Source organism: Contarinia nasturtii, unplaced genomic scaffold (assembly GCF_009176525.2).
Source record: "Contarinia nasturtii isolate CC-2019 unplaced genomic scaffold, AAFC_CNas_1.1 Cnas_scaffold_1240, whole genome shotgun sequence".
Taxonomy (NCBI): Eukaryota; Metazoa; Arthropoda; class Insecta; order Diptera; family Cecidomyiidae; genus Contarinia; species Contarinia nasturtii.
In genome coordinates this window covers 5,825,082-5,850,810 of record NW_022198581.1, presented here as the reverse complement: position 1 = coordinate 5,850,810, position 25,729 = coordinate 5,825,082, and the positions used below count along the sequence as shown (strand labels likewise).

The following is a 25,729-nucleotide window of genomic DNA, read 5'->3' as shown; positions in this document are numbered from 1 at the left end:
ATCAATTATTTTTTTCAAATGCAATAGCAGCCATTTCAAGCGAAAGTAAAATAATAGAGAGAAAAGCGAGCTTCTTTTATCATGTCACAGAAAATCGCATCTATTTTCAGTTGACTTTCAGAGATGAGCTACGACATTTTTTTTCTTCTACTGTGTTGATGAAATATAAATAGATGCTCTATAATAGATTGATGGCACATTTTCTGCATTTGGTTGCTTTGCGGTGTTTGGATGTGTATTTAGGCGTTTGACGTACATGGAAATTTTGATAGATTGCGCTAAAGTAATATATCATTATTATTTATTATTGTTGATGTTTTTAATTTGCTTCAAAAACAATGATATAATCTCCATGGTCGGGGTGTTACGAATGCATATCTGTCAATCGAACACTTGAAATGTACGCCACTTCATTTTGTCTATTGAAGAAATAGATCGATTTTGCATACTAAATTCCCCTGATCCTAATATTGCTTAAGTTTGGAAACCAAATTTTCCACAAAATGTTATGGCTATATGTCGGCGGTTTTTCTCTTGTTTTGTTATTTTAGTATATATCTCCTTCCTCCTCTTCTTACGTTTTCATTTTTTGTTTGTTTTTTTTTTTTTTTTACTTTTTGTACGCGACATTTAAATATGGGCACAATATCCACAATAAATTATATAATAAATGTGATAGATTTTCTCCTATTTCATTTTTAGATTCGTTCATCGTGTATTTTGTCTTTCGGTTGTTTCTTTTGTTTTGTTATAATTTATTGTAGCCTTTTTTGAATTTGGAAGTCGTTTTGATTGTTTGGAGGTGGTGGGCTTGTCTTGTTATTTTTTTATCAATATTACTATGTTATTATAACTTGTTTTATTTTTTGCACATCTTAAATTATTGTATTATCAAAGGATTTCCAATTGCAATTCTTGTTATATTTATTTTATCCTTTTGGATTGTGAATGTGCGAAACAATTAAATTTAAACAGTGTATTTACCTTTGAGTTTTGATGTTCTTGAGATGTGCTGGTGTTTGTGGATGTATTTGTGTATGTCCCCATTAAAATGTCATATCTGAGAAATTTGGTGTTGGGCTTTCATTGATAGCTCTCGGTCTCTGTGTTCGTGTGTATCTGTGTCTGTGTGTCTGTATGTCTGTCTGTATTATTTTTGTTGTTGATGTTGTTTTTGTGCTGATCTCTTTTTTTGGTGACAATTCACACTAAACCATTTAGAAATATTGACTGATATATGCAGCTCCCATGAGACCCAGTGCAGTCAAACACAACAAAATCATTATCTTCTTCTGCAATTTTCAACCATATCAGCCACCAAACACGTTCACCATCAATTCAAAGATATAAAAAAAATCAAATAAAAGAAAACTCAGATTATTGTCATTTTGTCGATTTAGAATTTGGTGCAGCAAATTAATTTAAAATAAATGGCAATCGAAAGTTCAGTAGTTTTTGTTTTGTTTTTATTATTAATAATTTAATTTCTAATAATTTTAAGAAAAAAAAATAAATGTATTCATGTGTATATATGTAAGATATATGTATATATATATGGCGTTTAGGTTAGTTTATATAAGTTGTTTTTGTTTAAAAGATCAATATTAAAGAAATTCAATGAAATTGCGTGCTTAAATATTGTTAAAGAATTTTTTTTTGTTTTCTATATGTGATCGATTTGATTAAATCGATTCATCCTTGTTCATTGCAAATGTTATTTGTTTGCCTTAGACGCTAGACTATATAAAGAATTAAAGTAAAACAACCAACAGAAACAAAACTAGACTTTTGTGTATACATTCGAGCAAAAATAAATAAAGTTTGATCCATAAAAGGTGAGATTTAAGTATTTGGCATTTACTTTGGTGATTTATTGATATTTTCATTGCTACTATACATACTATTTTTTTTTTATATAAATAAAAATTTCAACATGATTGTAAAACTTGACAAAGTGTTTGGTTTCAAGTGCAACATTGATGTTCAATTATGTTACACATTAAAAAAGTGTTTTTGTCGAGCTTTACATTCATTCATTTTATATTTCATTCTGTGTGTTCCGTTTGGTCGATCATAGCGTAAATTTTATCAAAATAATAAAAACCAAAGAAACACATTTGTCTTAATCCAAATATTTCAAATCTCACAATTGCATTCCTGAATGCTACGAAAAATTTAACTACTGACAACGTTCTTTTTTTGTTTTTGTTTTTGTTTTGTGTGTCAATGAGAATGTCATGAGAAAGTGATATACTGCGTAAATTTTCATTAAACGCACACAATATCAATTCAACACAAATTCAAACTGAAATACAAAATCTCTTACACCATTTAGCCAATCAAAAATAAACACCATTGTGATACCGTCGTTTGTATTCTATAGATAAGAAAATCAAATCGAATTTTTCCTAATGGTTTCTTCTATATTTTTCCTCTTTTAATACACAAAGTTTTTTTTACACTAAAATTTACCAAATAGTTTTTTTTTTTAATTGAAAATACAGCCTTATAATAAATAAAAATGTATCGCACAATTTGAAATCTGAATGTTATTTTTTTGTTCTATGCAACGAGCTATTTTTAAAGTGGGCTAAGCTGAATAATATTTGATATGATAAGTGATTGAGAAATAAAGTGATGTGAATCTAAAGCAATTTGACAAATTCGATGAGAAATTGTCAATGTCACAGAATATATTCGAGCAAAAAATTTGACTACTATTTAATTTTGTGATTTTTGGAAGCAATTTTTAAAGAAAAATGAAATTATAAATTCCGTTTTTGAACATTTTTGCAACTGGATAAGGCTATAGAGATTCAAAATAAACGAATTTCTCACAATGCCATCTAGAGAGATTTATAGCAAAGACATAGATTAAATATTTAGTTTATGGAACTAATTAAAAATGGAGATTTTTTTCCGGTATTTGGAGATTTTTAACAAAAATGTAGCCAATATCTTTGACTGGCACATCAATTTACAAAAAAAAAAATCAAATGCAATCAGTAGCGTTTAAAAAAAAACATAAAATACACACAAGAAAATGAATTTAATAGTTTGAGAACGTTCGCTACTTTGTTATCACATTGAGAAAGAAAAATTAAGTTAAAATTCATTTCTGCATGTGTGTATTGTATGTATTGTAATATGAACGATTAAATTTTTTATTAAACAATTTACTCTTTTTGATATAAAATTTGCGAGAAAATTGTAATAATTTTGAAGCGGAAAAAATATCGAAAATGCGACTTTTCAATTTTCATATTTTATGAATTTTTCAAAAAATCTTCGAGAAATACTCTTTCGAATCGTAGATTGACGTAATAACGTCATTTTATGTGACCGGGGTATTTTAAAAGCAAAGTTTATAAATGGAGAAAATCCGAAAAAAATCCGTCTCTCTTATGTTGAATTTTCTTTGAAGAACAATGTGATTTATTGAAATGATGTTTCATCTGAATCGAGTCTTTATTTAATACAAAAATTTTAATCGCCCATGTGAATGTTCCGTTCAAATGAAATACGAATTATTATGATGAAATGAACTAATGAAAACGTAACAAACCGAATTCAACGTACAAAAATATTTTAAACGCAAATTTACTAAAATGAATTACAAAATAAACAATTAAATACTTGGATATAATAATGTTATTATATTCAAAATAAATGGTTAAATTATGAAAGCAAAAGTTATTGATATGGATATCAAAATATATCAAAAGCATAAACTTTTCAAAATTTAAATACTTGTTCGACTTGTTCTTATTTCAATGTTATTATATTACTTGTTTTTTTTTCTTTATTAGCATTAGTATTATTAATTTTGTTCAATTTTATAATTAATTATCACTTTCTTATTTTTAATCAACATTTTTTGTCAATGACATTCTGAGCTTGTCCTGTTCAAGCGGCTCATGCATGCCATTTGCAAGGTTCTGTTGATATAAGAGTTGAACATTTCTTTTAATTTTTTTAAATACATATTTGAGATTTTTTTTTGTGAGTGTGTTATTTTCATAGATTTTTTTAAAGTGTTTTACTTTAATAGTGTTTTATTCAAATGTTTAATCACTAAATATTGCCTAATACTCTACATTAATGATAATATTTATTAATGTGTTGTTTTTTTATTTGATTTTTTTTTGTTTAAATATATAATGATAATAAATCACTATTTATCGCTACCGTGTGCGAAAATGGTGACTTATATTTAATTGAATAAATGGTACTTTATATTTGTTGTTTGATTGGATCAATTTTGTCCATTTTAATTAATAAAGATTTGACTAATTTAAATGCCATTTTCTTTAATATATGATTCTCTTTGAACGTTCGTCTCCAATATGACATTTTAAATTTATTTTCGTTTTACTGAAGTTTAATATTACTAAATTTCTTTTTAAAAAAAACGAGAACATCCGTATCATGAAGGGAAAGCACGCTTTTAACAACGAGTAGATCGATTTGAAGAAAATGAAATATGAGAGTAGATTATTTAAGTGAATTTAACCGATTCCATAACTGATTGCATAATTAGTTTGTTCGTTTGTTTTCAAAATCGATTCAGATCGGTTGGTTTTTGTTTATAATTGCGAAATTTGGAGTGATATTCTACCGATAAATATTTGTTGTTGTTGTTTTTTTGAATTCTGTTGTATTATTTACAAAATCAAGGTACGAATGGAGGTTGTGAAAGAAGAAAACAAGAAAAATGAACTCTCAGTTTGGTTTAGGAAAAGCGAAACAGTACATTGTCAAAATGTCTATTTATTTATTTTTTAAGCTGAAGACAAACCAATTTATTTTCTAAGTCACATTTAAGTTAATTTTTTTTGTCTCGTTTGTTCATTCATTTGTTTGTTTGTTTTAAATCTCGCGACGCACATGCAGAATGTTTGGACCATGCTTACGACGCAGGCACTTCAAACGGTGAAAGTTTGGCCATTGATTTGTTTTTATTTTCTTTTTTTTTTTTCATTGATAAATAGATAATTTTGAATAGGCGATTTTTCGCTGAACCGATCACATAAGTTAAAAATTGCACGTGAAATGTATGTTGCAATAGCTTTTCCGCATCTTTTTATTTTCATTCTAAAATCTTTTAAAATGTACTTTTTCATTCTGTATTCGGAAGTGTAAATGAAATATATATGTTTGAGAAAAGAAAAACAAAATAATGATATGAAGATAATGAAACGAGACAACGACGAGTATGGATATATATATATATATGTCCCGTTGATGTTTATGTATTATATGTTGCTAAGACCGGAACGATTATAAGATGGAATTTATGGGTTGAAAATTGTTGTGGAAAAAATGCCCTCTATTATTGTTATTGAGCACGAAAGCATAAAAAATTACCCATCATAATAATATGAATCCCATAAGTGGCACTTCGTAGCTCAGCTCACGAAGTAACTAATGATGTATCATCAGATTATGCTACAAGCATACAGGTACAGGCCCCATGATAAAATATTTTCTACTTAGTTGTTTGAAAGTCGAAGTTTAGCAAATTATAAAATGAAAAAATCAAATCATATGGTGAAGAGCGAATAAAACCATTATATTCATTTCAATGTATATATCGTTTTCACTTCAAACGGAATACTATTACTATGAATGAAACTAATATTTCGTGCTACTTCAATCGATTCACACAACTTAATTTTTTTTTCGAAGGTTCTTCAAATGAATTTTTTTATTGTGTGGTGCTCCAGAGGGTTTTGGAGACGAAATGCTGTTAGAAACGCAACAAAGGCATTAATGGCCTGTCAAAAGTATTGTTTTTGTTTTTGTTTGGCTCCTGAAAATTCGCCATTTATTTAAATAATAAATCGCAGCGAGATAAAAACTGAATTTATCAATATTGCCATTCACAAATATACATTGTTTTCATTTGTTGTGTGGTTTGGGGACGGAATTTCAAGCAATTAATTACGTTAATCTTTTGTTTCACTTTCTTTGTCGTACGTTTGACGAAATAAACCAATTACGAATTAGAAAAGCCGACGACAATTTTATTGCTGAAGAAAAAGCTATGAAAGCTTGATATGTCCGTATTCTGCTGTATTTTGAAAATGGTTGTATCATACTGTGTGCATACAAAATGAAATCAATTTTAGGAAAGCACCTTGAAATTATTGTCGACAACCATTTATTTTTATATCAGCGCAAAAGATAACTCTGCTAGAGGCGTATTGAGGAGCATATATTTGTTTGTATTTTTCATTCGTCATTTTCGGATGAACATTTTAAAACTAAGAAAAAACCGAAATTATTTTACATTAATTGTGTAATCATCAGTCAATAAAACCAAAAGGTATTTATCGATGTTTCCATGTACGGTACTAATAATAGCATTGTGATAAATAATCGGTTTATTTCGGTTCATTGAAATCGGCCAATTGAATGAACACAAGTAATTATATGCTGCCCGTAAAACCACATTCTGGACATTGGTTGTCAGATGCGTGAGTGTAATATTTTGTTGGATCATGGTTTATTGATATCGCTTACTTTTATCTTGTTGTTTCCAATTTGAATACATTGATTATTTCCAAAATAATTCTACAATGAAAAATAAATATAAGATTGCAAATGTAGGTTGCTAAGCCGATTTCATGCTTAGTTCAATTTCCCGTATTGTTGCTTTGCTATTTTATGTGATTATAATTTTTAAAATTTTTAGTTGTTTTCAATTCCAGCTATTATATCATCACTTTCCACTCTGCCCATTGCTTTAAGAATTTCTTCAAAATATTTGTGTTGTAGTTGTTTTTTTTTTTTTTTTTTTTAAATTTTTTTAAAAATTTTTTTTTTTTTTTTTTTTTTTTTTTTTTTTTTTTTCAATTTTTAGCTTAATTTTTCTTTTTTATCTGTCAATTTGTTGTTAATATGCCATTTTGCAAAAAAAAGATCTTGGTGATAATGTGTGTATGTGTGTGCATTGTTCAGTGTGACCATTTGATATGGTCCACGAATCGTTTGGCTTCAGCTAAATTTGCTATAGCACATATGATGATTACGCATTCGCAAAATTAATTAGTAAATGCCGGTGTAATGTCCTAATGCGCCTGCCACGATGATCACGAGAATGATGACACAGACCAAAATACAAATCTTTTTCTATTTTTTCACGCCATCCAACCAATTGATTCAATCGTGATGAAGAAAATATGTATGTATATAAAAAAAGAAAAATTAAAAATTCAATTATTTAATTTGGTCAAATAAATCATTTTAAATCACATCAATAACAACAGAACGAACAAAAACATGACATACGACTTTTTTTGAGTATATTTTGAAGGTAGATAGCGAAACAATGGATGACAATAAATTGCAACACAAACAGAAAAGTACACACATAGGGAATTGTAACTAATTGGAATTTACACGAACTGTAGCTAGTCCGACGAGGTTTCAAGCATGATAATTATAACGTAAGAGTTTCAATATTTGGTTTTATTGTATAAGATAGAGAAAAAGAGAGAGGGGGTAGAGAGTAAGACAATGTGTGTAATAGAGAGATCAATAGTGTAAATATAGACAGTAGGGGATGTACACACAGTGAAACACTTAATGGGGAGACAATAATTAATTAAATGCAATGAAAAGTTTATCGAATGCGTCATTATAGTATGTATGTGTGGGTGTATGTGTGATGATGATGATGACCGGTTCTTGAAGAGGCAGTGTCTCTCAGTTCCGGTGTAATGTATTGTGACGTGTTGTGATATAATGTGATGTGTAGGATGTGTGTGTGGGAGAAGAGAAGCGCACAGTGATGCAACCATAAATAAAAAAAAAAACAACTAAAAACGTTTTCAGAGTTATAGCGTAAAACATTTAAGAGTGGGAAAATGAAGAAGGATTCAGTTTACGCAAAAGATGTAATTATTCGCTAATAATTCAGAAATATATTTGAGAGTAAAAAAAATATGGAGCAAAACACATTTATTTATTTTTTTTTCGGAAAAATACAAAACAATTTTGTTTTTTGCACATTTAAGTTCAAACACCAACACAAAAAAAACATCGACATCGATATAAGCAGTCGGTTGAATTATGCGCAATTAATGTTTTAATCGGATGAAATCATGAGCGTAAGAGTATGTGCAATGGAAAGTGTGTGAGAGACATAGAGCGCGAATTTCTTGAATTCACTTTTTAAGTAAACATTTCGGTGCTTTCGGTCACAAGTGCACTTATTTGTTATTAGTTTATATTATTATTCTTGTTGTCTGCAACTTTTCTCCTTTCCAAAATGTTAGAAACAGTATTCATTTACATGGTATTCAAATGTAAATGGCATATCCTGTTCGTTTCCATAATGCGCCGCTTTAAAATACAACTCAATTCAAATGCTAACGCATTTACCGAATGAGTAAGCATATTCTCTCATTCAATGGGAAAAACATGCAATTCCATTATTTTTGCTATTTATCCTATGCAGTGGAAATTCTCATCCATCTCTCTCTCTCTCTCTCTCTCTCTCTCTCTCTCTCTCTCTGTGTCTGTACTTTCAAAATCAACGAGAAAGTTGAACAGTCTAGTTGTACAACAATTATGCATCACTAAACTTTTACCAGATGCACAATTTGAATAGTCTTAATCCAAAACGATTGGTGAAAGACACGAAACATACACAAAACCTAGACTTTCGTACGTTTAATGCAGGTTGAATGTTTTCCAGGCCAAAAACTATTCTTACCAATTTTCACCATAGAATCAACGCACTATTTTTTCAGGTGCATTCTTTACAATTTTGACTTAAAGCAGTAGTGTGCGGAGGGGGGTAGGGGGTTTACACCCCCCCCCCCTCCTGTGATTTGGATGAGAAACTCTACTGACTTAAAGCATATGTGAAAAGGTTTAACGATAGATATACCCATATTTTATGAATCGCATTCAATGACGCAGAAATTACAAATGAAATATTATGCTTGGCCCTTGGCATTTTCATTTCAGACGATTTCAAAAATGACAGACGTTAAAAAATCATGTATAACCTTAGGTGAATGTGGAAAGGTCTTCTAGTTGCCGTACATTTGAGGTTTGCGATAAAATTGAATAAAAACAGACGAATGTCGCCTTACGATTTAAATATCTTTCTAGATAGATTTCGCTAATTGCAAAGCAAGCAATTTGTATTCTCGAAGCCAGAGAAAAAAAAAATTAAAAAAATCAGGTCAGAATTACGCAACATTATTATTTATTCATTTAAGTGTATATTATGTGTGTTAGGAATCAATGAACTATTCATTGCGTATATCTTGAAGTCATTGAAATTTCGTTATTTTTATGTACACGTACAGTTTGTTCTTATAGTCTAAAAAGTGTGTGTGTGTGTGTGTCGGTTTTTTTAAAATTAAATGCAAACGAATATTAAAAAATATAAACGTTAAATTAGAAAATCATCCCGTATATATATGTGTTTTTTTTTAAATACCTATTTAATCTAAAGGAGGATTGATACAAAAGAGTCGTGATAATAAATCGATTTGGCTTATGATTCATTCATATTCGGCGTTGTTTAGCTTATGTGTGCAAATAAATCAAAATGCTGTACTGACTTTTCAATGAAACGAGCAAATTCAATTATCTGATAACTTATTCATATCGATAAATATATCAGAACTTCTATTTAGAGACATTATTATTAGTCGAACGAACCACACGAAAATTGAACAGACAAAGTACATCCGATTCACAATGCTATCACAAATGTCCGTTGAATTTAGTACAAATATCATCTTCCTTTCTACTGTAGTAATGTGAATGCTCTTCTACTTCATCTTCTTCGTTTTTTTTTCATACGAAAATATAATTCCGAATGCGGAATTTTTGAATCGATGAATTCACCTGTGCAGGTACGAAATTGAACATTTCACTGGAGAGTTGTGTACACAAATCAAAATGGTAGTGCATCTATGTTGGCGACGTCAAGTTACCTGATTAGTTAAACTGTGGCTTCTTCATAGCTTCTTACTCTTGTTTTCCATCCTTTTTTTACTCTTCCTCTCTCTCTCTTATCATTCCTTCTTTCTATCTTCAATAAATTATAGTTTTTCTCCTCTCTTCTTCTTCGTTTTTCTTTAAATTTCTTTTGTTCGTTGTAAATCGTCCATGATTACGTTAGAATCTCATTTTCATTCGATGCACTTGCATTTTCATTCGATGCACAAAATAAATGGGATCATTATCACATCAGTGTCTCAAATGACCGACTCAATCTCATTTTCGTATCTACTAAATCATTTTTTTTCTTCCCTCTTATGCCCTTCTCTACATTATTCAAACATAATCTGGTTTTACTTGCGCATGAAGCACCGTGAGAATGGTCTCGTTACCATAAATTAAATAGAAATCTTAGATAACACAAAAAAAAATTATACATTACATGGTTTTATATACACTCATAATTGTTTTTCTTAAATTTAATGGCAAAAAAAAACATTGAAATACTAAACATTAGAATACAAAATATCGGTGAAAAACATAAGCATCGAAAGAAAATATAATAATCATTAAAAAAAATAAAGCAAAATTTGATTAATTAATTATAAATTGGTTGCCCTTAACTTTTTGAACGAAAGCTAAATGAATAAAAAAAGGTCACAAAATGCTTCATGTTTGTATTGTGACAAGTATATTGCAGTTTTAGCGAATTTAAACATAAGTCAAATTGAACTACGCGTTGCATCTCATCCAAGAAATTTGCCTTTCAAATGGATTTGTCGATTCTCGAATGCTTGAATTTGATTGGATGTGATCTAAATTCTGTTATATTTTTTATACTTCAACCATCGTATACCATCGCTTTCAAAAATGTGTTTTCGTGCCTCTTCTGCTTATTCAATCATTTGAATGACGGCAATAAAATTGCTAATAGGATAACTACTGTCACTAGCAAACAAATTCCGATAAAGATTTTTTTCTGCAAATAAAAAAAGATGACAAAAGAAAAAAAAAATCAACATAAAAATAAGAGTCAACGTGAAAATTTCTTTTAAAAAAATGGAAAACTACAAAATTCAATGCTTATCCTCGGCGTTTTCATTCGTTCATGTTAGCATTATGTAGTGAACATTTCAAACTAGTTCAATTGTGCCATTTGTGTTTGAGGCGATACAATCTTATCGTTTTTACGAGCAAATAACCAAAGTAAATACTTGCGCAAGAACTTAAATATAATCGCAAAGCACATATTAAAGCGCTATCAATTGAAAGGAAAACAAGAAAATCATTAGGCTGTTGTTTTGGATTTAAAATAAGACGCGTTAAATTGATATAGATGAAATGATAGAATTAAATTGGATTTATTTCGTTTAAGCTCGAAATGCCCACACAAATTCGTTAAAGGATCATTTATTTTTCGAAATTAATGACTGGATAGAAAACAATCATTAAATGATTTTTAACAAATGCTCCAAAAGTCGTTGTGTATGTTTGAGTGAGTCTGCCGAGGATAAGTTTTAAATTATTTGACAAAAGGAACTGAAACAAAAAAAAAACTTAAAAATTGTTAGTTGATGTAAAACTAAATTTAAAAAAAAAGAACAAGTTAACACAGTCAGTGAATGTAAGTTCATTCGGCGTTTCGTCAGCGGTATTTGTTAGTTATTTACTATTTTTCGATTAAGGCAGTACTGAAAATTTCGTTTCAAAAATATATGTTCAAAATTATTCGACATAATAAAGTCGATTGCCAGTGAATATTAGAAGCACTGATAGATAACAAAAAAAATCAATCGATTATTGCTGTACTTGCATACATCAAGAAGACAATCCAAAAATGGGATTTTTCATTTTTGAAATGTTACAATTTCAACAAAACCAGCCACCTCTTTTCCCCCTACGGCGAACAAAAGTCAAATGTAATGGAAGTAAACTTGTCATTGGGAATACTGAATCAAAGCAGAAATATTCTTGACGCTTTTCACTATATATGAATTTGAGCGATAAAACCGAACGAAGAAATGGGATTGAGAAAACGTAAATTCACATGCAATCAACGATAAACGATCTGATGATGACGACGACGACGACGACGACGTTGACGGCAGGGCGTCAGACGTGAAGATGATGACGATGACTGTAAAAACTACGACCAAGATGACGTGATTATGTAATGCAATCAATTAGCACATATGTGCTATATTACGGAATTGAGTGTTTGTAGCTGCTGCTGCTTTTTTCCTCTGTACTTCCTGTAAAATAATCCACTTGGCATGGAATTTTTCGTTCGTTACCCTAATTACACAGTTCTATTTAAACAGTTGCGAGAGCGTTGAAAAAAAAAAAACAAATATACACGAAGTGGACTCATTTATGAAAGGTAAACTTAAAAAAAAGTACGTATGTGTGTGTATATATGTACAGCGCTTCTTTTTTATGTTTGTCGGTAAATTGTTTGCCGCTACCCTCTTTACAGTTTGCTCTTATATCATATTATCCGAGTGTATGAGCAGATTTGTTGCAATTATCCGCTTGTCGGATGTCTACACCGTTATTCACATCACACGCAAATCAATTTTGAAAAATAAAAATGAATTTTGAGTGCACATCTAATTGAGTGACTCTTATGTTCATTGCGATGATTTTGAAGAGGTTTTCTTATGTAAAGAAATGAAAATTTAAATTTCAATTTGGCAAAGATGAAATAGAGGAAAATGGTGTGTTGCAAAGCAACAAAGGCATCAATTATCGCCAGGTGAGAGTGAGAAAAATTCTGGAGAGAGAAGAACGCTCACATTGACACATCATTTAGTGCAATTTTATATGGCTTATTTGCATTACTTTTTTTATACGACTTCTATTGAAATATGCGACGAATATATTTTTTATGACATATTTTCCCTGTCATTATTCACCGAATGAAGCAGAACACATTAAAAAATGGAATTTTTGTTTATTTGTTGTTGACACTTTATTTACCTGTTGGTAGCATCGATTCTTATTTTGTTTGTGTGTTTTTTTTTTCAAGATTCATTCATGTTTAACTTTTATTTTGTTTTGACGCTGAACCATCGACTTTTGTTTGCGATTCTCATCGTGAGCCTTCGAAAATTCAGTATGATTTTCAGCAGCATGATGACACACACATATGTATATTTCGTTCGAACAATTATGCAGTATAATGAGAAAAAAAAAGAGAACATCATTTATAGAAACGTTACAGTATAGACTTATGAAATGTCTTATTCATCGCCGATGGTATCCGATATTTTGTTCTTAGACGCTTTTGACTTTGAAGAAGTGGTCTTAATTCGGATCAGCTTCAATTTACTTAAAAGCCACTACAAATGCCATTTCGTTTTTAACATGTATACATACATAGTATTTGAAGAGAAAGAGAGTCGAAAGCATATGAAAAGAGAGAGAGAGAGAAAATTGGTTCAATAAATATGGTAGAGTTTGATTGCTTCATCATGTAAAAGTGATGTACTCAGTGATGTGATTGTTTTCGGAGTTGATTGTTTTCACAATAAAACCACTCCTGTGCTACACGACATAAACACACAAATGGCATGAGCTTGTTCTATATTTCCCGATACAAATCCAGAGACACAATAAAAATGAAAAACACATAAAAAAGAAGAAAAATTAATGCTGATAAAAAAAAGTGAAAGAGTCACGAAGAGAGAGAAAGAAAGAGAGAATGATATTGATTCTTGAAAACATGAGGACTTGTTGTATGAATGTATCTGCGAATGAGCTTTGCCAATTTTTTTTTTCGTTTGTTTCATTTTTTATATCTATCGCTCATTTTCAATTTCAAACAATTGTTTTTGTGTTTTATTAGTATTCCCAAAAACTTTGCTTGAATTTAAGTTAGTTTAATCTGAATGTTTGACTTGAATTATTCGGCTTATAATAAATTAATTCGGTTGAAGATAGAAATCCGAAAGTTGTGGTTAGAAGTTCAGAGCAAAAAAAAAACAACAGTGCGGCTGTCGTTTTTGTGACTGATACTGAGATTCAAATGTTAATACCTTTCTAGCTTTTGATTGGTACATTTCGGCTTGTTTAAGTTCAAGATGGCCCGATTTTATATAGTCAGTACTGGCTTCAACATGATGTTCAACGCTGTCAACCAGTTCGCCCTGCATATTCAATCGATGATGCACAACAACGGCATGCGACAATACACACACATTCGGTTTCAGGACGATGGACGGACACAATGTTTATCCAATGCATCAATTTTTTGTATGATTGATGAATTGATAGAGTTGAAACGAAAATGACATCGGCAACGTTGTGAATTCACCTTATCATGTTGAGTATTTGTGGATACGAAGGATTTTATGGGTTTTAAATGTATGCATTTTTTTAAAGACGGATTTATGGATTTTTTTGATTCATTTGGATTAAATCAGATAAGTAATCATCACCATGTATTATATATTTCAATCAGATTTCATGTATCAGAAATAGAGAGAAAGAGGATATAAAAAATAGTAGAAAAAAGTAACAGTGCCCAACGTTTATATTTAAACATTTCCCATGGTTAGTATTTCATCAGCAATGAATTTTAATAAAGACCAGACCAGATGGATAAAACAAAAATTGCACAAACCATAACCATTTTTAAATGTCGTAATAGTCGGACAATTCCAGTCAAATAAATTTAAAATACGTCGAAGAGTTGTATTATGTGGTAGCATAATGGTTAATTTTTTGTTTTTGTTGTGCCAATTTGCATAAAATAAAATGTGATAAGAAAATGTAATTATTTGATTTGAATGGAAATAGCCGTGTTGTTGTTACATGGTCACACCAATAAAATTGCAATTGAAGTTAATGGATGAATCATGAATGACAACGTTTGTTTCAACATGTTAATTGAAATTAAATGTAATTGTTAATGGTACAGACGGTTTGACGGTTCACAGCATCGAGTTTGTCAATATGTTTCGGTATTAATATGCAATTGTTAGTATTCATAGTTAATGTGGATAAACAGTAGACATTGCGGTGGATGGTGATTAGTGGTGTATAAGATGCCACAATAACCATCGAGTAGGTCATTGTCGAATGGATTTACCATAATGTTTTGTTTATATTTAAATTTCGATCGATTTAACGATATCATTCACATTTTGTGGGTATTTTCGAAATGTCAGTCGGTGTATTTTTGATTTATGATCAAAATTATTACATTTTAAGTTTGGTTTAATTGTTTTTGATTGATTGTTAATGTTGTCAAAATTGTTGTGATTAAAATTCATGCAGACATTCCAGAAGAAATCAGATTATATGTTGAATATATTTATATGAATAAGTATAAGTAATTGTTGTAGATATAGATGTGTGTATGTGTGTGTGTGTATTTTGTCATGTAAATTCAAATTTATTTTATTCATAATTGGATAAGTAATAAATATTGTTAATTTTGATTGAATAAATATTTCATCCGATTCGATAGGTTAAATAGTGAAAATCAAAGCACACAATTTATCAATTAGTTGATTATTATATAAATAAGAGTGTGAGATACAAAATATCAAAAAAAAATTTGATTGGTATTGTGTTGGTGTGTATGTGTGTAGTGTGAATTGGATTTTCACAACGAAACATGCATGTTATGAATTTTCCGAATATTTTGCAATTTATATACGAATTGTTTAATGTGTGATATACATTATACATCATATAGTTTAACAAACAGGTAAAAGGCATGCAAGTTATGATTATCAAATTAGAGGAATTTCGATTGTCACACAAGTAAACAAAATTAGTTAGAATGAAAGGATATCACAGAGTTATTATTTTGGAACATAAAAAATTTGAAACCAAAATTAGTATAAATAAATCAATTAAAATGGGTTGGGGAGGGGGGGAAAGAGGATAAGTTCAATGCCAATATTATTAGTAATAATATATTAACCGGAAACAAACAAACAAGAGACATTTTTTGAAAAAGCATATGCAATGTTTTTTTAATCAAAACAGATCAAATTCAATAGCACGATTGCACACATAAAAAGGCGTTAATAGTAGTTGCATAACATTTTTTTTGGGAATAGGGATATTTTTGTGGATGGTTGAAACGGGTATGAACAAATACACAATGGGCGTACAAAAAAAAAAGAAAAAAAAAGAAAAAAAGAAAAAAAACACAAATCGATTAATATAGTTTGAAGAAAATTTACTCACCCGACGAGCTTTGCTCTGATATTTGAGCGCTTTTTTGGTATCTTGCGTTGCTGTTTGCACATAATCGACCGCATGTTCAACATGGTATTCTATGCGATCAATCATTTCACCCTGCACACATTTGTTTAGATTCAGTTATTTGTTAAAGAGAGCGTATTGAAAATGGATTAAAATAAAAGAGAAAGAAAGAGAGAGACAGATAGGAAAAGAGTGTGAGATTTTTTTTTCATCTTCAAACGTTTGTAAACTAATTGAAATTGAATAATGATGATGAAATCAGTTTGTGTGGAAACTTTAAATGAATGCGTTAGGAATTTCATACAATCAATTTCATGTATTAATATGGTTTTTTTTTCTTATGCCATTCTGGTCTTTGAACCAATCAAATGTGTCGGGATTGTGTAATTGAATGCAAAATGCAATAAGTTTGAAAAGTAGAACATTACCTGACTTTCGACCAACATAGCCATATCCATGAACATATCGTGCAATTCTCTTATCGAATTTTCCAATTTGATGATATCGGCATGCCGGGCTTCAATATCGGCAAGTGTTTGTTTGGCTTGATGTGTATCCATGATAATCTGTTGCAGATTTGAATGGAGACGAAAAGAGAAGAAAAAAACGAAACACATACCCAGATAGAGATGCATTCGTTACGAATCAAATGGAATGGATATATTGAAAAGTATTTTTTTTTTTCTTTTCTCGGATATGAATTGGGAATTAAACACTTACGCCTTGTGTGAAAACGGCTGAATTTCCTTGCTCCAACATTTCTTCTAATTCTTCATTTGTCGTCGTTCTACCAGCTAATCAATCGATTCACGAAGAAAACAAATGAAAACATTACATTCAATATTGATGCTTTATGCCGACTATTTATCCGATATAATTTAATGAACTGATCGCTGCAATATTGCACTTACTGATTTCCAATTGACGTTGTATTCTGCCTTTGCACCGTTCTCTGTAATCGGTTTGAGTTCTATTATATTCTGTCATCACCTCAACGAATTTTCTTGATAAGGTCGAGTGTTGTGTCTTTCGTATTCGTAGATCAGCACTTGATTTATTCGCTTGTTCTTCTTGTTCGATGTTTTGTTCAATACCCTTAAGTTTTGTACGAACTTTGTTGGCAGTTTTCTTGATATCGGCCATCAGATCCTCAAGCTCTTGCTTTGTTTCTGGATAAATTTAAGAATCGAACATAAAAATAAAAAAATAAAAAAATAAACATTTTTTATATTGGTAATTGCAATAAATATCACCATAAAATATGCCTTACTCTCATCTGATTGAGGTGCCGAAAGGATGGCACTGTGTTTTTTCTTTACTTCTTCGACATTTGCTTGTATTTTGTCTATCATTTCCCTTATCTCTTCCACTTCGTTGAAGAAGTCGTCCATGAAGCCATCACGTCCTTCAACATTGACGGCAACATCGTCCGTCCCAACATCCTCCTCATCGCTTTGTGCCTGAACATAGTTATATCAAAGGTATAAAAACATTCCAAAATTAAAAACAAATTTATTGAATTGAAAGCAACACTAAAACTAGGTTAAATAATTTTCCAAAATAAAATGAAGAATTTTACGAGTATTTTTTTAAAAGTGTGCACGAAATCAGAGTAAAATCCGACTTTTTATGTAGAGTTCTGCCATTCGTTCAATATTGGTTTTAATTTAATTCGATTCTGAATGGGGAGAAATAAATTAGTGAACTAAATCACATTTTAATGTATGACATTGGCAAATTGTCATCGTCAACCGATTCTAGTATTTGCCCAAAAGAAATATTCAACTTGCATAAATTCATTGAAATAAAAAAAAAAAAAATTAGACAACGTGTACGCGTGCAAAAGAGCGATTGGAAATAGTTTGCTATTATCTCCAGGCGAAAATTGGAAATATTTTTTGGTGTTTAACAACAAGAAATAAAGAGAGTAGTTCGTCTGCATTCATGTGTTGAATTGACATCAATGCTCATTTGAATTTTAAATTTTAAAATAAATTTGTTGATTATATGCATGCTTGCCGCCTTCTTACGATGGAAAATGGTAACGTCTATCCATGCCATAGACAACTCAATTTATTGTCGCGTTGATTTCCATTTTTATCAATGAATCGATGTTCGAGACACGACAGTGAGAAGAAGAAGAAAAAAGAGAGAAAGAGCATAACTACATCAAAATAGTTTTACCATCGAAAATTCCAACAGAATCGATGAATTTGTTATGCGAGCACATAAACAACAAAAATTATAACGGTGAATGAACATTTTTCTTACTTGAACATATTGTTAATGGAGTGGCAAAGTTGGCAAGCGATAAGTAATTTCGTTGTTCGCTAATCTTTATCATAATATATTTTATGGTGTAACAACGACGTTCAGTGTCACACATCCTTGCCCACGTTAACGCACTCAATAAATTATCTGGCTGATAGAAGCATTTCGCATTTTTATGAATGAACAATTTAGTCGGCGCGTTTCAATGAAATCAATTACATGTCAATTCCCTTGCGCGCCGTATATCATTTGCATTTATCACTTTGTGAATTTCATATATAGTGAAAAATCCAAAAGGATTTTTAAGAAGAAAAAAAAAATGCAATCCATTTTGAGTACTAAAAATCATATGTTCACTGTATCAATATTGTGTTTGTGTATGCTCTAGAGACTGAATCGAATCCTTTGAATCCTTTTAAATAATGGATTATTATAATAATTAAGGATACCAAAAATATATTATTTTTTAGATATCCAAACGTAATGAATGAAGAAAACTAAAGTATTGCATAAAATAGGGAAAAAAATCAACATTGCTTGACGATAAATTATTCAAACGACACCAATAACGTCTTGTCGAACAAGGAGAATATTGTCGTCGCCGACATACTTTTTCATAGCAAGTATGCCTAAACAGCCGATATTTATTATCTATTTTATATTTTATGTTTTTATGTGCTAATGATATATGTATACAATCATTTTAATGTGTGTACGTGTACGCTGTACGCTATATAACATAAGAAGCATTTGATTACATAACATTCATTGTGATACATGGTTAGGATATACGGTGCTGTGCAAATATATCAACATACATAAAATACACGCGTTTATAGATAACTCTTTGCAAGAGCATTTTTTATGAATTATTTTATTGGCAAAAATTTCATGCTTGCTCGAATGAATCAGTGCAAATGAATCAATACGGTGTTTGATAGCAACGAGGTTAAACTATGACTTCGATCCATCATCAAAGAGTCATGGTGTCGCGACCACACTTGAATAAATGCTTTGCTTTCTGTATCAAACTAACAAACCACAAATTGAACCATTATATGAATGGGATCGTCCATCATTCTGGATATCAAATCGTGCATAGCAAATCACTAAAATTTAAACAACAGGCTAAACTGCAATAGATATGAAAATATGTGTTAATAATTTCTCGTTATGAGATTGAGAAAATGCGTTGCGTCTCTGGTTGAAAAATAAAAATCAACACGCCCACGCACCCATACGCATAACAGTGATATCATGTGCGTGTGTGTCATTATCGATGGCAAATTTATTTCTTTGTTTTTCTACAGCTATCAAATACTATACCATTTGTTCTTCGAGTATTAAACAGATCCGATTACGGTATCGCACGCAATATAAAACGATTGATTCCGTACTTTTCGGTTCCAATTTCTGTTGCCATGCTTATTTGAGATTGTTTGAATGATACAATATTTTGCTTTATTTAAATACAGGAACCTTGATCAGTTTATCCTATGTGCGTTTACGTTCTTCTTCTTCGTTTTCGATTTGGTTAACATAAATTGACAGAAAAAATTCTACAGTGCATGATTGTTTGCAATAATTTGTTTTTATTTATTGTATTCAACAATGTTTTGATGTAAATGTGCGTTGAAAATGACCAAATAACTAACGTTCATTAATCGGAAACGTCAAATGGTTACTTTCTTCCCGTTTGTTATGTATGAGAACTGTATATAAAGAGGAGGGTGATCCGAACCCTAGGAACCCTCGTCATCACCTATGATAAAAAACCATAAATGAGGATTCAATGGACGTGTCATAATAGGTTTGAAATATTCAGCGATTGAGTGGCAAGCTTGCCAAAAACCTTGCTCTAACTGCATTTTCAAACGATTTATTTGGAAAAGAGAGAGAGAGAGAAAACTATATATAATCCTATACATCAAAAGTAGTAATTTCAATTTTCTCGCAATTTTATTTCGGTCAATTTGTGTGCATTTTCGGAAGAAGAACTGGTACGTTTGGCAATTGATTCCATTCAAAATCAAGTACATTGAACCTTTTTTTAATTAGTTTTTTTGCAATTTTTCCGCAAAACGGCGAAAGCGATTTTTCATTTCTTGTTGCTTCTTCATTCAATGAATGAGTGTGCATTACATGAAAATCGCATAAAAAATTGATGGAATTGTGCAAGCTAACATCTATTGAATAAGTGGCCATTGATTTATGCCAAACGTTTACAATGTAAAATCATTTCAAGCCAAGCGTGCTTCGCGTTTATTCATTCATTTCTCTTGGTAAAAAAGCACAATGAGAAAGAATGGTTAAAAGTGTGCATTTGACCCATATAATTTTTCACAGACGTTCATTTTTTTTTTTTGCAAACATGCTTCCGTTACTATTGCTTGGCGACCAAGCAAAGTACCAACATATACCGAGACACATTTTTTTCCCTCTTTAAATCAAAAAAGGAAACGGATACATACATAGGAAAACATGAAGCAAAACGATTAAATAATATATAACATCGAAACGAGACACGACTAAACGGACCCCATTCAACCAATGTTATTAACATTCGTTTACTGGGCGCGATGTGAAGACACAATTTTTACTGCGTTTTGTTGGCGACGTGCTTAACATTCTATGCAAATCACGCTATCATCACGGAACTTTTCTTTTGTTGTCTTGACAGCCAATGCACTTTTCAACTGAATGACGCTTTTTTTTTATCAAGATCGATAATCATTTATCGCATATATTCGATCGAGTTACATGCACGCATACACATACGCCAACGAATCGATATGATATCGTTCACATATATCGGATATCAATATCAACAACGAATGGCACACAACGCACACGAATTCAAAATCAGAATAAAAAAAGAACAAACTTTTGAGGTAATTTGATATGAGACACTATTCTTTGGTCATTATACTTCGTAGGTAATTTCAATTTTATCATTCAATATTCGCCAATGTTCAATCTAAATTCATTACAAACGTGATAAAATAATAAGGAAAAAAAAAACAAAATTGAAAAATATAGAATAACATCGAGGAAAGAATGGAAAGTACAAACAAGAAAATAAAAGTAAATTTAACAAAGAATAAATAAACTGAACGAAAACGATAAATTTAAACAAAAGAGCAATTCGAAACTATGGCGGTGAATTTGCAACAAATTAGCAATGAATAGCGTTGTCAATCAAACGCCTGAAAACACACACACACAGAGAGAGAGAGAGAGAGAGAGAGAGAGAGAGAATACACACGGTAGAGATCGGTTAAATAATTGAAAAACGAAAGTAAATATAGGCATAAAATATGTATACGAGATATGTTATATGTCTAGAGTGTTATAACAATTTCTCGATATGCACATTTCCAGATGAAAATATGTATGCGCGCGGAATTGAAATTGTAGTGTTGGTGGATGTCCAACAATGCGAGCAAAGCCCAACTAATCCGGTTATAATAATGTGCAGGAATATACTCGTTTGTATTATATTCAAACCGAGAATGACATGAAAATTGACAATTAAAACAAAAACAAAACCAAACAAAACAATAATTTAAGCTCGAGTGGATTGAAGATAATGGCAGAACATAATTTTTGAAAAAGCAGGTCACGAGTACCAGAATTTTCAAACGCAACGAGAAACATGTAAGGTAGCAAGTGCTGAACTGTATTCAAACAAAAACCGACCCTTGGTTTATTGCACTCCACATTTGAAAAACTCTAAAAAGCACCTTGTTCAATGCACTGTAGACCATTGCCAATTGTTCAGTTGTCAGTTTTGAGGTAATTTACCGAGTTTCATAAGAATTGCAATGTTGCCAGTAAAATTACTGTGATTTTTCTTGTCACTGCGAAAACGTTCACGTGCACATGAGTAGAAAAAAAACGCATGTACATTGTACAATGTATATCAATTTAATGTGCATTTTGGATGCAAAAGTACGAAAACTTCTACTGCATTAACAATGGCGACACACGTTCATGCCATACAATACATCTTAATAGAGTTTAGTTTTTTTTTTTTATTGGGTATATTTGCCGGCATTCATAGCCGATGTATGACTCTGCTACAAAACAACATTCCATGAAACATTATTGGGTCTGCTGTAATGGGCGTAATTAGAAAATAAACGAAAATCAAACACACAATCTGGTTTTCGTGGTGATGTGATAAATGCAGTTGCTTTATAAATGCTATGATTATTCAGCCAAAAACCAGTCATTTGAATGCGTTTAAAAGCGTTTCAAGTGTATAGAAAACTACGCATATTCGGCGAGAATAGTGCAAATGACTCAACGATAATAATTATATATAGTTTTTGGATTTTACGCAAAATGTTGATTGAGTCAATCCGCGATTTTAAATGGCAGTTTATGAATTTTAAACTGCCAATTTCATGTTGAGCAATTGGTTTTTGCTATAGGAAAACAAATTCAGTGAAATTTTGTTCATTGTCATTGAATGCTTGTCTGACCTTCGTTAATTTCGAGCTTCGAGTTTAAGTTCAAACAAAAAAAAACCTGATGTGTGTGTGTGTGTGTATGCAAGTCATTGAACATTAATCACATTTTTTTCATTCAACAATATGACTAAAGGAATACCGTTTCGGTGCATTTAAACAATCTACTGATGATGTGTATATCATATTTATCGTTGTTTTCCAAGAATTATCTATATGTTTATAGCCAATGTGTCAAATCGTTAAATGCTTGACAAATTCACATTGCTCTGCTAATTGCTTTACAGTAGATAGGCGGCCAATTATTTGTCGATGAAATTAAGCACAATCAATAGAAATAGAAATGACCACGCAAAACAATAAGCGAGCAAAAATCCATTTCGGAACATATTTAAATGCGAGTTGCCAGACATTTATGCCGATAAAAATGCAGAAAAAAAAACGTAGCTTACAATTGAATCATATTTTTGGCGTTCGGTCTCAATATTTTCTTTTATTTCGGTCTACCACAAATGATTCGATTATGTTGCGGTTGCTGTGCTATGCGCTAAATTGAAGCTGTTTTTTTTTATTTAAACATTTTCTTCTATTTCGTGGTTTTTTTGTTGTTGTTTATTTGTTATATTTTATATTTGATACGTGCGGATTTTTGTGTGTGTGCAATATCAATGCTAGAAATACGGGTGGGTTCTTTGTACAGCATTGAATAGGTTATGTACTTTAACCGTTTGCATATTATCTACTATTTACTGGCGCGACCATTACAATGCTATACTATACACACTTATATTTCGTTTATTTGCTCTCTTCTTGCTCCCTCGTTCTCAATCATTATCTTTCTTTATGCGGATTGAAAGGGAAAAAAATTTCGCGCTATGCTTCTCCTTCAATTTGACTATTGCTCTGCAAAATTGTGCCCAAAAAATGTAATATGACCGAACATTCAAACGATGAAGTGTGATAATTTGGTTCTTTTTTTATGCAATCAACGCATTTGTAAGTTTCTCTGACGATTTCAATGATTGCAATTCCAGAAAAAATTTCCAATTGAAAATATGAATCATCGCGTACGATTCTGTTTTGGCTTCTCTTTAGACTTTAGTGTATATGACTCGATTGTTTTGTTCACATGCCACTTAAATGTGTCGTATGATTCGTGCTTAGAAGTTTTTTTTTCTCACTCTCTCTCTCTCCATTCTTTTTCTTGGTATGTAGATAAAAATCATTACGTCACACAGAGTATGCAATAAATACCGTTTATATGTGGTACGCAAACCAATTTTCAATGTGTGCGCTATTGTGTATGCGTGCCTGTTTGTTTGATTGCTCCATTGCGGACGTGTAAATGTTTCCGTGTATGCAAGTATGTGTAATTGTGTATACGAGTGAACGAGATAGAGGCGACGATAGAGAGAGAAAGAAAGAATGAATCTTGCACGGTCTTATATCATAGAACATGTTTGAGCATTGGCTTGCAAACCAAAGCAAAAAAAATAAATGTTGTCATGAACCTTCTGTTGTGTACATTTGCTCTTATTCTTATTATCAAAAAACTCACATTTTTTGTCTTGGTTTTTGCTCAATTTCTCATATCTGAAAATTGCCTTATATTGGACTTATAAATCGTAATTCAACACATTTCATTCTCTTCGGTTATATTGTCATATAGTGAAACCGATGACAAACGACTAAATACTACTAATGTAGCATGAAATGAAAATCTTATATTGCTGTTGACACTTGAAGTACACAAGAAAACGTCCGCGCATTTATCATCAACAAGAAAAAATCCGATGAATGGCCCGTAAAGCATGTCTTTTTCTTTGACCATTAATAAAAGACAAAATTCCATCATACAACAAGCGATGTAGAAAGCTTTGAAAATTTGCGATCATATTTCTAAGCGTAGCTAATCTAACAGGTTTACAAATCTCAATGGCAATGTAATGTAAACAACTCCTTTGAATAAGTGAACACGAAAATCAGACAATCAAATGATTGAATGAAAAGCAAAACAAAACACACTTAAAAACACTTTAAAATTCATTTGATTCGTGAATTTTGTCCATTTTTTTTTGGTCAATCACACTTAATTTTTGAATAACACAAAATGCTGTCACAATTAATGAGTGCCACAGTTTCTCCGTCGAAACAAAAGGGTGAAAAGAATAAAAAAAAATGTTGAATACGTACCGCAACGAGCGCCGCAAGTCTGTCCTTCGTCATGGTTTTTCCAGAAAAAGTCCAAAATTTTGAAAAAATCCAAAATTTTTATTGGTATTCGGTGATTTTTGTTGAAATGCCAATTATTCGTTTATCGTATTTGCATATATACTCGATGACTCGATGGCACACACGACAACAGCGAAAAAACTTTTTTATTTCACTAGCCTCGGCACAGTACATATACCTTCTTCTTCTGCAGTACCACCGTACGCGCAGACGTCAAAGCGTATCCCAGTGCAAAAAACACAACTAATAAAATTTGATGTGTATATGTCTCCGATCGATAGTGATGCGTTCACACCCAAATAACGCACTGTACCATCCGTTGAAAAAGTTGTAAACGCACTCCACAAAAACCACAAATTGAATTAAATCACACCTAATTTTTCGATTTATTTGATTTATTATTATTAAATGCTTGCTGATTGTCGAAAAAGAAAAACAAATTGATTGCTGCTTTTTTGTTGTAATTTCTTTTTCGATACCAGAAAACCAAATGTTCTGCTACAAATAAAATGAGCAGTTCATTGTGATTGTAATACTGTAATACTGTCAATGACAACAGTTGT

At 31.1% G+C, this 25,729-nt stretch overlaps 1 protein-coding gene across 4 annotated transcripts; it reads right to left on the bottom strand.

The window, feature by feature from the left end:
• Positions 1-585: 585 nt before the first annotated feature.
• On the bottom strand, positions 586-25,719 carry LOC116345455 (syntaxin-1A). Of its 4 annotated transcripts, none has more exons than XM_031774856.1 (7): positions 25,128-25,719; positions 17,462-17,651; positions 17,103-17,360; positions 16,912-16,985; positions 16,620-16,757; positions 16,174-16,284; positions 586-1,292 (listed from the first exon to the last, which is right to left on the bottom strand). In XM_031774856.1, the coding sequence occupies exons 1-7, from the start codon at positions 25,158-25,160 to the stop codon at positions 1,218-1,220; spliced, it is 879 nt and encodes a 292-aa protein (XP_031630716.1). In that variant the 5' UTR covers positions 25,161-25,719; the 3' UTR covers positions 586-1,217. The 4 variants fall into 4 exon arrangements, with proteins under 4 accessions (XP_031630716.1, XP_031630713.1, XP_031630715.1 ...); XM_031774853.1 differs by lacking the exon at positions 586-1,292 and adding an exon at positions 6,890-7,134; XM_031774855.1 differs by lacking the exons at positions 586-1,292; positions 16,174-16,284 and adding exons at positions 9,815-10,948; positions 14,007-14,117.
• Positions 25,720-25,729: the final 10 nt, after the last annotated feature.

Bases quoted from the DNA above. Each gene is read 5' to 3' on its own strand.
- LOC116345455 (XM_031774853.1), bottom strand. From the start codon at position 25,160: ATGACGAAGGACAGACTTGCGGCGCTCGTTGCG. The intron at 17,361-17,461 runs GTAAGGCATATT...AAATTTATCCAG, and splicing joins GGCACCTCAATCAGATGAGA to AAACAAAGCAAGAGCTTGAG. The intron at 7,135-16,173 runs GTGAGTAAATTT...GTGAAAAAATAG, and splicing joins ATCAGAGCAAAGCTCGTCGG to AAAAAGATTTGTATTTTGGT.